The sequence below is a fragment of the Megalopta genalis genome, chromosome 8, assembly GCF_051020955.1.
Source record: "Megalopta genalis isolate 19385.01 chromosome 8, iyMegGena1_principal, whole genome shotgun sequence".
Classification (NCBI taxonomy): domain Eukaryota; kingdom Metazoa; phylum Arthropoda; class Insecta; order Hymenoptera; family Halictidae; genus Megalopta; species Megalopta genalis.
Genome location: NC_135020.1, coordinates 20,872,859 through 20,890,664, shown reverse-complemented (window position 1 = coordinate 20,890,664; position 17,806 = coordinate 20,872,859). Strand labels below are relative to the sequence as shown.

The window sequence follows — 17,806 nt, the reverse complement described above, 5'->3', positions numbered from 1 at the left end:
AGCCTGTGATTGAAAGCTGAAAGTGACGCAGAATAAAATTACGGATGCAATACAGAAAATTAATGTTAATATATTAAACGTATTAAATCGAGAATCTCTTCCGTTACTTTATTTGATTTCCGTTCGGTTATGTTCGAGGAACGTGCGAGACTGAATGATCAAAGTTACGCAAATTATGTAACAGATACGGGAGACCGAATCTTTCCGCGGTAAAATATGTAGGTAGGCCGGAAGTTCTCATTTAGCTCGTGGCACACTGCGCGAATAAAGACGGGCGCTGAACATTTCTCATTGGTGAAACTCGCATTTCGCGTGGCCCGTGGTGTTCGCGTATTCCGTGTAACGAATGTGTCCGCGCCGTGATCCACGCAACTTGGCAACGATCGGCCGTGTTCTGCTGGACCAGAAGATTATGCGGGGACGCAGCGGGGTCCTTGTTGAAAAATCACCGAAGTTCGGGCGAGTGGCCAGGAAAACTTGAGCTGGCGCGACGCGGCGCGGCGGCGTTTCCCCGGGTAAGCCGCGCATGGTGGTACCTTTTTCCCAAAAAGTTGGCCAAAAGGCAATTTTCGAAACGAAAAGCTAATCTTGTAGACACTTCGGATCATCGAATGCCGTTTGTAATATTAAAATATCGTGCATGGTTATTGAGATGTAGGCCGTCAAAGTTGACGAATTCTAGTGCTTCGTAATACCTTGAAGATGATTTGATGATGATCTTTGACACTAAGTCAGGGGTGGATAAACTTTTGATCGCTACGGGCGACCTATTTCTTTAAATTAAAAGCGCCGGTCTACCAACAGCGTATGTGTTAAGTGATCATGAGAAAGGTAGTAATTTAAAGCTAAAAATAAATTTAAATTTCAAATAAACATAGATAATATGAGACAGACGGGCGGTTAGGAATAGTAAAAGCGCGGTCAACAGGAATGATCTACCTTGAACACATGTCAATACTGAATTTAGGTAGATTTTGTGCGATTTTTATTCGAAAATGTGCTTGACTAAAGAAATTTTATTACATCATTTTCCATAGAAATATCCCGTAATTTCAATAACTGTTAAATAAATTTAACGGGAACCGGAAGGTTTAGTGTTAATTCTGGACCATTCGAAGCTATTTTAACTCTAAATCTGAGATCGTTCTTCTGAATTATAGAATTTCCACGTTATATTATTTATTGTATTTTACGCATATGAAATTGAGCCGTGTAACCTATATAATATTGAAACATTTAACAATTCTTCTGCCGCAATAATAATCATACCTTCATAGAATAATCGTAGAAAAATCGTACCAAAATTGCCTTCGTCCAAATTGATCTTTTTCCAAATTGTCCATTTTTGTTTTCAACCTGAGCGTCAATTAGGGATAATTTTTACAGTATATTCTAAATCGTTGTCGTATTATAATACGAGGCTGGCGAAAAAGTTGCAATAGACGAGACCTGTTTTCTTAGATAATGGTACTAAAATGAAAACAACATTGTTTTGCAAGTGAACAATTGTTACGTACTATGATTTATTATTGTTTAATACGTATAATCGGTAAGTTTTATACGTTTATTTTTACTAACAACTGAGAAAATTGTAGTAACTCAAAATTATTTAAATTTTGATAATCACGTTATCATAATAAGCATGCTCATAATTGTTTAGAAACTGAAAATGTGGTCTCACAATGTATTAATTATAATAATTGAAGAATTAGTTGGATAACAGATGAAATACGTGATATAGTCTACATTTTGGGTATTTGTTCGTAACTTCTTTGACGTCTGTAGAATGAATTCTTTCTTGTGGTACATACAGTAATTTTTCCTGGAAATGTCAAATTTCAGGTTGCTGTGAATTTGCCTGTGCTAGTCCTACGTAATTTATTGCTACGTCGATGCTAAGGGTCGACGGAGTCGGTCAAGCGTGTGATGCGGCACGCGCCGCGAATTCCCGGAAGGCAATACAAAATGGTCTGTTTGGGCGTCAGTCAGGTAAAAAAAACCGCGGAGCTACAAGGTACGTGATAAGTACTAAGTACGTGACCGTCGAATCGTGGCACGTGTTCTCCGAATTTCCTTCGAATCGTGGCAAAAAATTAGAAATAAAAAAAGTTAAGTCGTCGTTTTTATTCTAGCATTACTATGTATTCATACTAATGTACACCGGCATGCTGGCCTCTGTCTTTTTTGCCCACTGCCCCGAGTTTCTATAAAAACGAGACGCGAAGGATCACGACTTAGTATTCTCAGATCTGCCGGATTCAATTCCGACCTCCGAATATTTCTAGGAGAAATTACTGTACATAGATGAGATCCTGAAGGAGATGATCGAGATGTGGTAACCTCTAATCGCACATCTACATTTTTCCAACACGAATTGTCAACCAGCATCACCGTTAGATCTGGGGACACCGAAATGACATTATTCGAAATACAGTAATTTCTCTACGAGTGTCGCAATCTTGCTGTGCCATGAGTGAGCAAAATCTAAGAATAGCTTCAAAAAATCTTGCTAGTATCTTAGTTTTATCCTCTGAAAGCGCCATAAACGATGTTATGCTTCACATAACATCGCATCATCTAATAACAAGCCTCGTGGTTTTAGCAATGAAATAAAAGTAAAATTCAATAATAAATTTATGTCATTACTTCGCAGAAACGCTACGTGCATAATAAAGTATATCCCGTTTTGTTGCCTGTCTGTAAGCAAGTTTTCAAGTCATAACGATTTTTGCCCCAGTTTTGGAAGGAATCGCCCGCTAAGCGGCGTGTCCTGGACAAAATTTGGTCGACACTGCACACGCATACGACTTCCGGTGGAACCGCGCAAAGGCTGCTTCAGGCTCGGCCTCAGAACTCCACCGAGTAAATGGAATGCCGGCAGCTCGGATAGAGGCGTTCGCAATTTTCGGTGGCTCGAAACGCGTCCTCGTAAGCTTGGTCCTCTTCGCGTTCGAATGTTCCACCATCTTCCGGCAGCCTGCGACAGAATAACAAGCAGTTACGTTCAACCAGAAACTACAATTGTTATGAAAATTGTTATACGTCTGGTTTCGCCAGGGTTTGGGAACTGTTCGAATATTGACTTCGGTTCTTGGAATTGTTACAAAGGACCTTTCTGTTATAGACAACTGAAATTTCGAGCTAGTGGTCTGGTCCGCACGAATTTGATACCAAACAATAATACGTTTAAATTGATTCGTGTGACAGAAGATTTGGATTTTCTGAAACGATTGTAAAAAACCGAAGTTCGATAACATTGGGTAGTTTTAATTAATTAACGAATTGTAATAACTGGATGGCGAATATTTATAAATAATACAAATTGTATACGTCAATTGCAATATGCAGGAGCCGTATAGACATTTGTCTCGTTTGTTAATCGTTCAAATGAATGGTACAATATTATTTTTTTCGAAGTTGATCACTCTTGTTATAAATGCATAAAATTCGCAATCTAGTGATTGATCACAGCCTATAGAATTCTTCTAATGTATTTACAGTTTGGTATTTCATCTACTCATTCTTATCAGAAATTTCATATTTGTTTTTCGATGTTGAATACAAATCTGCAAGCCGGTTTCCTTATCACGATCAGTTTTTTGTTTCGAAAAAATCCGACTTTCACATTGATGAAAAAAATTTGTTTCGTTTGTTTCGAAGAAACTGTACGAATGATTCGTATGAAGAATGGTCCTGCATCGACTTTTTCTTTCTCTCTAAAATGCAACAATGTATTTTTTGTACCACGATAAATATTAAGATAAAAGGAAAAGAGTTATTAAGAAAAAAGTAAAATATTAAGAAAAAAGTTCGGAAGCAGGCGCTTCTACTGCACCAGTTTTTCGAGACATTTGTAATTTTTTGTTTAAATTATGATGAAAACTTTTGTTGTCTGATAAAATAAATTAGAATCCAGTTTTCGCTTTCGATTGACTGGCAGCATATGAGATTCTACCTTCAGATTTCGCTGGTGTTTTTTTCATCGACGAGAGTCGACGTTATCAGATTTAATCGAGATCAGATCTAATAATAATGTTGACGAACATTAACTGCGAGCACATGCATATTCAACGATTCGTATAAATCATCATTCCTGATTTTTGGAATTACCGTTTATTTATTGTCTTACGTAATTCTCAGCATGAAAATCATTGGAATAAAACAATTTTGATTTACACATAATGCAGACTTGTTATAAATGCACTTGCAATAACACCTTTTTTTAAAAACATAACTTTTGGATTCCAATGCAAAAAGTGTGTAACACTGCGAAATTTTTAATTCCACCACAACAATAAAAGTTCGAGTCGCTAGAACGCGAAACAGTCCGCTGATGAGAAGAACTTCAACGACACACTGGACGAAAGTTATAACGGTAGGATGTTTCTGGTAATTGTAATATTGCGAAAAGTTTGTTTTTCACATTTATAGCTGCTTTTATCCGCCGGATATGGTTTAGTATGGCTAAAAAAGTGTATCGAATATTTCCTCAAAAAGCCACGTCGCATGTACATTTCAGTGGAATCGATGCGTTGCACTTTGTTTTTATATCTCGCGATTGGACTAGAATCTAGGTTGAGAAAAATTGACAAGCGACGTCGCCTGACAGTTCTTTTCTGATGTTTATAAAACCACGCAGAGTTTGCAAAGCGATCAGAAATAAAAAATACGTGAAAGGAATAAACTTTATCATAAAAATTGGTACTGTATTTTTAATTGTTTAGAAGACAAGCGTCGCAAATGATATAATTTTGAAGTGATTTCTAAACTCCAGATTATGATTGCATAAATTTCTAATCTTCTGTCCTACACAATTACTTACGAAAATTCATGCAAGTTTTTAATTTGCAATCAGATTTTTTGTTTGAAACGGATTTTTTAGTTCGCTCAACAATATTTGTAGTAAGCAATAAATTGATTTACTTGCAATACAAGCGTGAAAAATTCTAAAAAGTACGGCTACTCTTCAGATTGTTATAATATTTCTTTCTCTTAACTCCTTGATCGTTGCAAATAAAAAGGATATAATTCTCAATATTCCATACGTCATTTAATAGAAATTGAAATTAAAGAGATACTTCCTTCGTCAATTAATCTATTGACTGCCAAATTATTTTTTTTGAATTTTTGAGTTTCATTGTAAAAATATTTTATATTTTTTAAAAAGTTCCAAATGGGTATTTTCACAGGTTGCATGAATAAAAAGAAAAGAAAAAATTTTTGTTTATTATATGAAAAACATAAAGACTGAGTAAGTAACACATAGTTACTATAACCTCTAAATTACATATTTATGTATGGTATTTAATTATAATATAAAAATCAAGAAGATAGATAAAAACCAAAAATATCATGCTTGAATTATGATAATTTTGTTGTGTTCAACTTACAGGCGATTTCCAAATTTGTTCACTTGTTGAAAAGAAACGAATCACAAAATACACACCGTCTGTTATAAATAATATTGACTGATATGTATAAAGTGACATTAAACTATCAAACGCATCTGATATATTCTTCGCGCCAAGTAGTATACGTAAAATTCCAAAATCTCTAAATGGAGATCGTGGCAGTTAATGGGTTAAAATATTAGTTAAGTTAATTAAGTTAAAAGATAATTAAAAGATTGTTAATTTATACGTTTCCTTCCATTCTAAATATCTGCGCATGTCATAAATGCTCAATGATCCGTATCCTATTGACAAATATTTGTCCAAAACAGTATGACGAATAATCACCACATATTTTTCAAAATACTATGGCGAACGCTAGAATTTCATGAAGATATTCGTCTCATCTTGCGTTGCTGTTCCTTGTCAGACGATATTGCTGTCGATGAACATTCGTATCGGTGAAATTTGGTTGCGGTAAATTTTGACTGTCGAAATTCAGCGCGCGGGACTCGAGATTTCAGTGTGACCCGAAAATAGGGAGCAGAGCACGGGGATTGGAGCGACGAGGTTTGGATCGCTATGTCAAACGATACGAATTCGTTTCGAGAATCGAGGGTAGCCTCGATATCTCTCCGCCGTTGGCTGGAGCAGGCCGCTGCAGGCGGATTTCTTCTCCCCTGGAACGGGAGCCGCCTTTTACCTTCTAAAATTCAACGGCGGAGCACTCCGATCCGTTTAACAATTCATTGGAACAACAACAAGCGATTGTTCGACGCAATGACGACTTGAATGATTCATCTGGGACAGCTCGATCGGTTAACCCGGGCGCAGTCAGTTGGTTACATGGGGCTGTCGCTAATAATTTAATTGTTTCGCTTGATTAATTCCCTCGATTGATCGTTATCCTCTAATTGGCTAGTTGTTCGAATTAGTTAACATTTCGTCTGCCGCTGTGCGCGTCCTGTTGAGAGCACACCGGAGACCAAGAGACATAAAACGTTCACACAAGGACCGTAGACTCTTAATTGCCAACTTAATTGCGAGAAAAGGATGCTGCAGATAGACAGAGTTTATCTCCGCTGAATTCACAATTTTTAAACCAATTAATCAAATCGAAAACATGGAAATATAGAACAACGAAGACATTAAAAAAAAAAGCGCGGGTCGTCTCCATTTAATTTGTATCAGTATAGTCCTTTCATTCTATTTTATAGGCGAGACTATTGTAATATTATTAGGCGCGGAAGTAAATTTTTTCTGGTTTCAGAGTAGAATCAACATTGCACGAGTTTAAGTATCGAAATTATTGACGATTTTAGACCAGATTTAGACAAATTTTATTTCAGACACAAATAATAAATAATTCATTTCAAAGCGTTGTTTGAAAATAAAATTAATATCGATCCATTTCAAATAGTAGCAATTCCAGATAAGAACTATTTCGTTACTTGTTTTCAATTCATTAAAACTATTACGAGAGGAAACAGATTTTTATTCAACTCCAGTTGCGTACAAAATTTCTATTTCGCATAAACATCCGCATTACCTATTATATCTTTCTAAACCGATATTCGGTCCCTTCATAACAGTCTTAGCCGGAACAAATATATAATTTGATTAGAATCACACTGGTGCGACGTTCGAAAATTTCGACTTATGTCTTAAAATGTAATTTATACATGACAAAATGTAAAAAAGACAAGCGAGAAAAATTATGAAGTTACCGTAAATTAACTTAACTCTCAATTATCTTAACAACAAATTTAGCCAGTAAACACTAACAAACCTTTGTTTCTCACAATTCGGAAAACGTACACTATGACGATTCTCTAATCCGCTCATATAACAGTTTGAAACAGTTGTTTCCCGAATCTTTCTAATCCCCTGATTCTGTCTTTGCGCAACATTTAATTAGGACAGAGCAACAGGCGAACAACTACTTTACATCCGTTGCACTCGTAAGTCATGAACCGCGTTTTCGACTAATCAATGCGGTACTTACGTGAAAATCGCGTGCAGCAGCTCCTGTACGAGGGTCCGTTTCCCGTGGTCCGAAGGGTCCCTTTGGGCCGCCTCGCAGAGCGCCCTCATCACGCAGGCTCTGCCATCGATGCCGGTGCTGTCGATAAAGTTTAATTTAAAACGGTTCCCTGGTTCGTAAACTTTGATGACGGGGGCGCGGCTTAGGCGAGCTTCCTGCGGTCGAAACAATTACCGGCGACTCGAGCAGCATTCCCGGGCGCAATCGCGTTTAACTTTAACTACACCGGTCGGATGATGCGTATAACACGTTGTTGTTCGTCGGGTTGCTTCCGGCTCGAAAACTTTCGATAAGAAGACCAGCGCGTCGGAGAGAAACAAACAGAGAGAGAGGACAAATGAGAGAGAGAGAGAGAGCGAGAGAGAGAGAGAGAGAGAGAGAGTGATTATGTAAGTAAGTGAGTGAGTGAGTGAGTGAGTGAGTGAGTGAGTGAGTGAGTGAGTGAGTGAGTGAGTGAGAGAGAGAGAGAGAGAGAGAGCGAGCGAGAGAGTGACTATGTAAGTAAGTTTTTTTTTTTTCTTTTTTATTATTAGAAATCAGCAATCAGAATACAAATTCTATGGGCCGATGTGATCGCTGGGGACTTGGTGTGTAGTCCGTTAATAGCATGATGAGGGCTTTCCCAATGAAAAGTCCTCCTGAACCTCATTTAAGGTCGATTGGCCATCTTCTTTTTAGTCTCCTGCTGTATTGTTGTTGTATGAGTGGCATAATTAGTGGATTTGTGTGTTCGCTTAATTTAGTGAAGTGCTTCCTACTTCTTTCATGGATGGTGTCAATGACGAAGGGAATACCGAGATCATTATGAATTGTTTCATTGCTAACGTACCAAGGGGCGTTAATAATTGTGCGAAGTGCCTTGGATTGTGTTCTTTGGATGATGGCTATGTTGGTTTTGCTGGCACTTCCCCAGAGTTCTAGTCCGTAGGTCCATATCGGTATGATAATAGCTTTGTAGAGTAAAATTTTGTTTTCTAGTGAAAGTTTTGATTTGTATCCAAGAAGCCAGTGCATGTTTTTGAGTTTGAGGTTTACTTGTTTTCTTATATTTGTAATGTGCTTTTTCCAGGTTAATTTGTTGTCTAGGTGAAGGCCCATGTAAGTAAGTGAGTGAGTGAATGAGTGAGTGGGTGAGTGAGTGAATGAGTGAGTGGGTGAGTGAGTGAGAGAGAGAGAGAGAAAGAGAGAGAGAGAGAGCGAGAGAGTGACTATGTAAGTGAGTGAGTGAATGAGTGAGTGAGTGAGTGAGAGTGAGAGAGAGAGAGAGAGAGAGAGAGAGAGAGAGAGAGAGAGAGAGAGACGGTGCTCCCTGGACGACTACACCATGCTAGAGATCGCTGCCGGTTTCCTGACACTGGACGCGTCTACCGTGAAAATAGACCACGAAGAGTGTTCCCTGTCGGTGGCGGGCTCTCGGGGCGAGCAGCGCCGAAGAATGCCAATCGAGGGTTTCCAGCCGCGCCAGGATTGTTAATTAAATTCCTCCGCGGACGATTATGTCCGGAAAAATCCGGGTTCGGCCGCGGTGTCGTTAACCAGCGACACTCTGTTGAATCGAGCACTAGCTCTCGTCACCAGGAATTCCTCCTTTTTTGAAACTCGACCGCCGTGTCGATGCTCTTTTTCCTTTTCACGCGTTCAGCAACAGCCCGCACGGCTTTTCGCGTACGGATTTTACTGCCCGGCCTCGACATAATTAAAGGATCGTTAAATTCAAGGAGGGAGATCGTCGATATTTCAGCAGTTGTAATTTCGACGAAATGCTGCGATCTATAGATCCGGGAACATTTTATAGGCCGACGTGGAAAGCTGGTGTAAGAAAATCCGGGCGAGAAGGCGAATTTTTCGCGAAAATTTTACAGATCGAAACTTGTTCACGATTCGGGTTTCTTAACTTTGCGATTCTTCATCGTGTAATTTTATAACTGTTTGATATCGAGTTTCGTTGTCGCTTGTGTTTACGGTTTAAGGAGATCTTTCTGGACGGCGGGGAAATGGCAAATGAACTTGTCACATGGGAAGTGGACGATGTAGTAGGTTGTGTAACAGGTCTGTTCGCGGACTTCTGACATCTAGAAAAAGGCAAGGAAAATTACACGAATCCAAAGAAATAGATCAGATGAATTTTGTGATACGTACTTGTGAGGCTATTTCTACGCAACTTTGCATAAATGAAACCTGGAACTGTCAACTTTAAAACAGGGTAGATTAGATTGCAATAGAATGACGAGAACATTTTTAAAAAATTAAAAGGAATCGACCTCTGACGTAATGGGGTTTAGAAAATTTAAAAGGAAAAGTTCAGATGGACGTTACCCCGTTCCCCGTTCCCCCGTTCCCCGTTTCCCGTCATCCGTTATCCGTTCCTCCGTTCCCCCGTTACCAGTTACCCGTTACCCGTCAGAAAAACTATATTTAATGATAGTTAATCCTCTGCTGCAACATATCTTTTACTATCGTGGCCGGTAATCTGGTTCTTTTATGCACGGGCTTGATTTTTTATTATTGTTCTGCGGTTTAACAAAATTTGAAAAAATTCTGGAATGTATACTGAAGATTCCACTTTAATGTAGAATTGATGATTAAGTTATTTTAGGCGAGGGATCCAGGTTGTCCCACCCTCCTGCTTCGAAAATATTCAAAGATGAAAATTTCGACTGGAGATGGCAAGGGGTTAAATTATAAATAGCTTAAAATAGTATATTATTTGATCACCGCAAAGTGATTAATTTGCATGCAAACGTGATCGTTATTAATATTTTGTCCAGCTACGTACATCACACTCTGGCGCGTTCAACAAGTCAAACAAGTTTATTGAGGATCTTCGTTTTTATTGAATATCCTACGTCCTCGTGTTGGCAACACCTAATGCGGTTCAATTCATGGCGGAAATATGAATCGCGGCAAGGCCCTCGAAGAAAGAGGAAAACATTGTACACGGTGTCTCGAGAGGAAAACAGGAGAATTCCTACGGCGGCTTCCGGATGGAGTTTCCCCGTGAAAAATGGTAAAGGTATTTCAGCTCGTTGCGCGAGAATTAGATTTCCATTCGCGGAGCCGGCGTACTTTACTTGCAATTACCTTCAGGATCCCATTGGCGGCCGGTTCGTATAATATTTCCTGTCGTGTCACCCGGTATAATACAGCGGAATCGAACCCGGCGTCTTCCTGTTTCGTTATTCTCACACGTTTCGCATGAAAATTCCTGCGCCTGCCCCGCATTTGCATGTGCCGGCACGGAGGGGGCAGCGAGGGGTCCATTTGCATGTTACACCACGCCTCGAAACCGAATGAAAGCGAGCTTCTGCGGGGGTCGAGGGGGACAGAATAGAGGGCAAGGGGGATCCGGCGAAAACAAAAAGCGATGGTAACGGAGAACAATGGAAGAAAAGAAATTGAAATTCGTGCGTCTTCTTTGCGGTTTGACACTCTATTTCCTACGTAATTTGCGCCCGAGAACAAGGGAAGCACGCTCGGGAAAGTAATACGTTCTATTTCAAGTTCAGCAACGTCTGTTTAAACGACGGATGCCGTTGAACGGGAATCGAAACCTACGAATACTTTTCGCGATACGTTGTGTAAAATAAGTGCTCAGCGTTTCTGATTCTAAAGTCCTGTGGTGCATATATTCAAACAAGTTGTACTATTTATATTGAAACAATTGGACCGTTTATTTTGAAAGTGGTGTAAGTCCTTTTTTATAAAAAAATGAGATATGACGTAATTTATGCTTTATTTAGTGTAAACTTTTTGTTTATAACTAGTTAGTAGTTAATATCTTAAAAAATGCCAATGCTTTGTTCAATTTAAAATTGACCGGTAAAAGAAATTGCGTAACCATTGATTATGAAAGTGGTGTAAGTCCAATTTCCATAGACAGGTGGCGGGGTTAGTGGCCACCGGTGGCTTCACAATTGCTTTATTTGCTATTTATATTGTTTTATTTTCGTGCCAAAAGTTACTATTTTAGGTTACTTATTTTATTTTCCTTCAACAATGGATAATTTCATATTCACATCAGATAGTGATATAGGTAAGAAAAAATAGTAAATCAATGTTATTTTATGACAATATTATTTTATGACAATTGAAAATAGTTATTTTATTTTATTTTAAATAAATTTACACGGAAATAAGACCCATGAATATAAACAAAAGAATAATCTTAGAATCGGAGGATGAAGATAATTCTACTATGAAAAATAAATTAATGAAGCGTAAAAAGAGAAGAAGAATTATAGAGATAGAATTTTCATCGGATGAGGATATTGTTACTGAGAACTTGGATTCTATAAAAGAAAATAAAGGAAAATATACGCAACGAATAAACAAAATTAAGCGAAATGCCGGACAAGAGTACTTTACAAAAAAAGGAAAATTCATTCCAGCAAAAAAAGAAAGTGATATTTGTTATTTCAAAATTGAAATTAAATGATATTTACAATTGACTAATTATGAAAGTGGTGTAAGTCCATTTGCAGCCTGGAAATTGTATATTATTTTAGTTAAATTCGCCTAAAAGAAATTTATATAATCAAATTACATATTGATCAATTAGTACAAACATTCCCAGACTTTACATAATTAACCTATATTTTTTAATTGTCAGATCTGCTAACATTCAATTTTCTCGAAACGAAAGAAAGTGGACTTGCACCACTTTCAAAATAAACGGTCCAATTGTAACTTCTGTTGCAAAATTTTTTACAATGTTCGCTAACATTGAAATTAATTTTTTTATTCAGGAAATGCGATTATACCGCGTAACTACAATACATTTAATAAACAACGCAAAGTTACCCTCTGCAACTTTTGTTTAAGAAACCCTTTCGAAGTCGAAGCGACGACTTTTCGAAATTGATTTCTTAAGATATTGCATATTAATAGACTGTGGATTTTATGAATTTATGATCAAAACGAATAGGTTTTTAAAACTGTGGAAAGATTCAATGAATTTCAGAATATCGTTATATTATCGTGAGAAAATAGACACAACAATGTGATATACGTAATAATAACAATAAAATTTCTATTCGTCTACCATTTATTACAATTAATGCAAACAATTTTTATTTTTCATAAAAATCCGTTGTCCACGTATACGCAAGCATTTATTGCATACATTTTTCATGTTTACGGTATTACGTTAATTTTCCAATTGAACTACATCTGTATTTCGTAGACGTTTGATTTCATAGAAAATTATGCTTCCAACGTTATTATATGCGAAGATAATTTAACTTTGTAATTTAATTTTGTAAGCCGTCCAAAAACTGCATGACATAGCTTTAGTCTTTGTATCAGGTGTTAAAGGAACCTGCGGGTGTACCGTACCCTTCTGCAATGTTATGTAAACTGCGTGCTTACAGTAGTATCAGGTTGGATAAAACCTCCTCTTATTTCTCTTTAACGTGGAAGGCTTTCTTATTAAGGAAAGGACCGGAAACATTTTGAGTGAATATGAAAATCCACTTGGAAGATGCCAGAATGTTGCGGCCGTGATACTAGTTCAGTTTACTTGAATTTATCTGGGTGGAGCTTAGTCCTTATCCTTTGTAAATAATGCAAGAAGATTGTTTTACCAATCCAGTGTGCGGCCGTCCAAGTAGTATAAGACAACAGTAAATCTGACACCTGGACCTGTTAACCCTATAGTTACTCTTTAGTTATTACTCATCTGTTTTCTCAATACCGCCAATAATTCTTTTATCTACTTGTGTCATACTATCCATTTTGATGTAAATTTCATTGCATTTGCATCGATTGCAACGAGTATGGACACCTGAAATGGAATAACTTTTTTCAAATTGGACCAAACGAGTTGAATTTCTTTGAGAGGTTTACCAGACAATGTTACTAGACAATTGCTAGACAATAAAAATATGTTCACAGAAATAGCAATTGGGTGGAACGACAAGAAAGAAATTGTTTAAATCATGATGAAAATTTCATCGAGATCGGTTGTGGTAGAGACAAGCGACAGACACTGAAAGATGACAAAATCTCTAGATTTCTTATCGTTCCGTCGAAACTCGTGAAAAATACGATTTTTCTTATGTTGCTTTATATATTCTTGATACATTGCATATAAGTTGCTTATAAGTTCTAAAAAATGCATTCTTTAAATTTTTGTTGTATCCTCAAATAAAAAAGTTGGTACGCGTAATATTTTAATTTTTGTTTATCGTTCCACCAAATTGTAATTTTCGCAAAGATTTTTGTACGCGCAGTTGCGCGAACCAGCCTTTCTATCATCCAAAAAAATTCAAACAGTTTGGCCCAATTTTAAAAAAGTTATTCTATTTTAGATGTCCGCATTTGTTGCAACCGACGCAAATGCAATGAAATTTACATCAAAATGCATAGTATAGTACAAATAAATTGAAGAATTATTTATCTTTATACACATGTGACAAAAGTAGGAAGATGTATTTTGCAATACTGAGTAGACTTAAAAAGTTTAAGATATTACATTGATTTCATCGGAATTATTAATACCTTGACCGCCCCGCTAGCAACCTCGAAAACATAATCAAATTAATGTATTTCGTTGAATTAAAGTAAAATTGAAAAGTTCAGTTGTACAATTACTTTGTCAACGTGAGTACGTTTTATGGATCCCAATAAAATTAGGAAGATGCAATAAATTAGCGTAAAAATTAATTTTCATATCCGATTAAATAATTCTATCAGCTACTTACGAGTGAGATACGGCTAGAGTGTTACGGACGCAACGAAATTTCTATGTGGCTTCTATTTCTTAACATCGATTTTAGGCAATTTTACGAGACACTGTAGCGTCTCGAGGAAAACATCGCGATTGTTTCGTGAAGCGACGTGACGCGACGTGACGACAGGGTAAGATTGCGGTCGAGCATTTGCGGGGAACTGATTCACTTACGATTGCAGGAGAGCTTCTATTTTCGGGTACAGGATGCTCCTGCTCCTGCGATGAAGCAATTCCGATATTTTGTTGTCGACTTTGCTCGGCAGCTCCCAGGCCAAAGCGGCCGTCATGCCCATCACCACGTCATTCTCTCTGGCGTACGTTCCAACCGTCAGGCAAAACACCAGCTGGTACGGACAGAAAACGCTCGATACATTCTTGTTCGATCAATCGTATCGAATAAAATGTACATTTCATTTTGTTCCGAGCTATCGCCGGCGAACAATGATGGGCTGTCGTCGTGCCCGATCGCCGAATTAATCGCGAAACTGAGACGCGGAAGCAATAAGTCTGTTCAATTAACATGCATCGCTCGTTTTATTAAGTGCAGCGCGCACATCGCGCGTCGCGCAGTGGCGTTATGAATCTGACAAAATTAATAAAATTGTAATTTAGCATATTGAAGATAGTTGCGTAATTTGATTTATTACTGTCTGATACGTAACCGACAAATGTCGCTTTGTTCGTTTCGATATTACAAACGAGCTGATTGAAACTATTGGAAATTATTAAAAATTCGAAAGTATTAACCCTTTGCAGTCGATTGGCGACTCTGAGGCACCACCGAAATTATCATATTACATTCTAGGATAATTTTGATATTATCGAAGTTCGGATTTTAAATGTTACTGAGAGTGTAACTGTTTTGTGTGAATCATGAAATTCGATTTTGTAAGCCTAAAACGCACTTTGTCGTGTAAAATCGAAGTACTATTATTCAAGAAAATTATTTTAGATTTACAGTTAAAATGGCTTCGAGTGCAAAGGGTTAATTATCATTTTTCTCTCCAACGTAATAATTACTGTCAAAATTGTCTAGAAATTTGCAAATGTGGCTCTTCGACTCAAATGATTATTGTTCGGTAAGTTGTTTCGTTTTTCAAAGAAAGTTTCATTTTTTAAGGATGTAAAAAGCACTCGATTCAATTTTTGGTCAATAAAGAAACAGGACTGTGACGAGCATAAGATTTCAAAGCTATCAGAGCAATGTCTTTTACTCTAAACATTAAAAAAATCGTCTTTCATTCTCACTTGGAAGAACGAAACAACTTTCCGAACGACCCAATGTTACCATAATCAATGAATTATTTATACGATAGGTTCAATTTCTCATATAGCCCATAACTTGAGGTTCGCTTTTACATAGTGGAGCCACTTACTGTGGGGTGATCAATCGCTGTACCTTTGGTTTGTTTTCGAGCATAATTCACTTTATATTTATCGAATAAGAAAAATATTAAGTTTTTCATCCTTTTATTTTGTTCATTTTTTAACATAAAAATTTAATCATTCTTATTCGATAAATATAAAGAGAATCACGCCCGAAAACAAATGAAAGGCATAGCAAGGCAATTAAAGCAATTAATCCAAGAATTAATTCGTAAAATGAACTATAGTTGTAAGATATTTGAACGATATTCGCAAATATGTACAGTCGCCTCGGAAAGTACGTTAACGCCTTTTCAATTGAAGTAACTTTTAAAGATTGATGCAAAAGACTGGGATTTTTATGAGACATTAGACCGACTAGTTTTCTATGGAATGAGTATATAAAAAGTTTGTTAAATTGCAATACATTGGAAGGATAAAAAAATTAAAAAATTATATTTTTTTCAACTTTTTTACGTGAGCCTATAATGAAAATTTGAAAAGCGCATTTCGTAGATCTCGGTAACTTATATGCATGCTGAAAATTTCATCGAAATCGGTTGACCTTCAGCTGTAAGCGATTAAAGTTCGCTAAAATCGCAGTTCACGAATTTCAAGCAAAATCAGGTAATTTTTACATCTTTCAGTGGCTGTAGCTTGACCATGCGTCGACCGATTTCGATGAAATGAGATCTACACAGTGCATTCTTTGAATTTTCGTTATGAGCTCGCATAAAAAAGTTGAAAAAAACATAACGTTTCTAGTTTGTTATCCTTCCAATGCATTGTAATCTGAAAAACTTTTTGTATACTCATTTCATAGAGAACTGTTCGGTCTAACCAATCCTTTGAACCAATTTTAAAAAAGTTATTCCGATTTGGAAGGCTTAACGTACATTCCGAGGCGACTGTAAGTCGCCGGTAACTTGTGGACGGATGTGTGTACACAATGAATTTGTTAAATGATTTGTTCCATTGAATTTACTATCCCTGTTACAAGAGGAAAATTTCCGCGTGACACGAATTCTTAATAACCCGATTTCGTAGAACGCATAACGTGTTATATTACGCGCGTTACGAAGCCTACTGTGTTCGCAAGTCACCGTACTAAACGAGATGTTCCGATTTTGTGCCTTTTATGGACACCGGCGCAGCAGTGAACGTGTTAACAATGAACGTAAAGTTTCTTTTCCAAGGAAATAAAAGCGGCTCCGATGAGCACAGTTGCGAATGAAACCATCGGGCGGAGACTTAATGAAAAAGGAAAACGGGGACAGGAAAATAATTGGAGAAAAGGAACGAGGCGATGTATCGTGTATAGCTTTTACCTGCAGGTTGCTGCCCTCCGGGAAAATCAAGTACCTCTTCTGTCGTGAGAGCGTCCTCGGCGTGTCGATCGGATTCTCGGTCGCGTAGATCATCAGGAAATCGAAGCACGCGAGAACGAGGGACAGAAGTCGAACGTCTGGCATCCCTTCGCCGCGGCTTAGGGACTTTTCCTATCTCATACGTACACCTGTGTCTGTTTCACGACCCTGAACACCTCGGCGGAGAAACCGTTCCGGTCCGAACTGTCTCCGGATGCGATTGATTTCGTTGCCGGATATACGATGAACGGATCGGAATATCGCGAATCAAGAGTGATTCGAACACCGCTGGAATGTGTCACGCACTAAACCTTCGGGGCCCACGCGATGAACGTGGAATAGTTTGGGGGCCTGAGGTAACGGGAACGGCGTGGTCGCGTTGTTCCGCGGCTCTAATTGTCAGCCAGACGATGATCTCGATAATTACTTCGACAAACAAAACAGTCGTCGATCCTGGAGGTCCCGCGCGTTCGCGTTGTTACGAGTTGATGGCTAAGACAGTTGTGCGAGACCGAAAGCTTATTTGGTTTTACGGACGTTGCGGAGTAGCCAATGACTATTCGATGACTCGGTGCCATGGGAATAGGGATTCGTGAATTAGCCGATGCCTGTTCAACCACCGAATGTCACAAGAATCGGCTATGTGCGCAGTCAAACGAAACATCTAATTTTGGAGGGTAATAGCAAAAAATCAGAAGACGAAAGCATACAGGTCATCGATAGCTGTCACAAATAAACCTTTGATTGTACGAAAGTGTGAAACAGTTTATTAGATAAAGTACGTGGCTACGAGGCAAAGTAGGATTTTTTTTCGATCAAGATTAAACGGAACACATATTTGAAACCACGTGAAGATATAAAATCTTTATTTCTATGAATTAGAAACTGTTATATTTATGTAAACAAAAAT

At 37.8% G+C, this 17,806-nt stretch overlaps 1 protein-coding gene across 1 annotated transcript; it reads right to left on the bottom strand.

Annotated features, from left to right (window-relative positions):
• Positions 1-962: 962 nt before the first annotated feature.
• LOC117227239 (uncharacterized) lies at positions 963-17,386 on the bottom strand. The gene is made up of 4 exons (XM_033482330.2): positions 16,858-17,386; positions 14,336-14,508; positions 7,396-7,512; positions 963-2,977 (listed from the first exon to the last, which is right to left on the bottom strand). The coding sequence occupies exons 1-4, from the start codon at positions 16,999-17,001 to the stop codon at positions 2,848-2,850; spliced, it is 564 nt and encodes a 187-aa protein (XP_033338221.1). The 5' UTR covers positions 17,002-17,386; the 3' UTR covers positions 963-2,847.
• Positions 17,387-17,806: the final 420 nt, after the last annotated feature.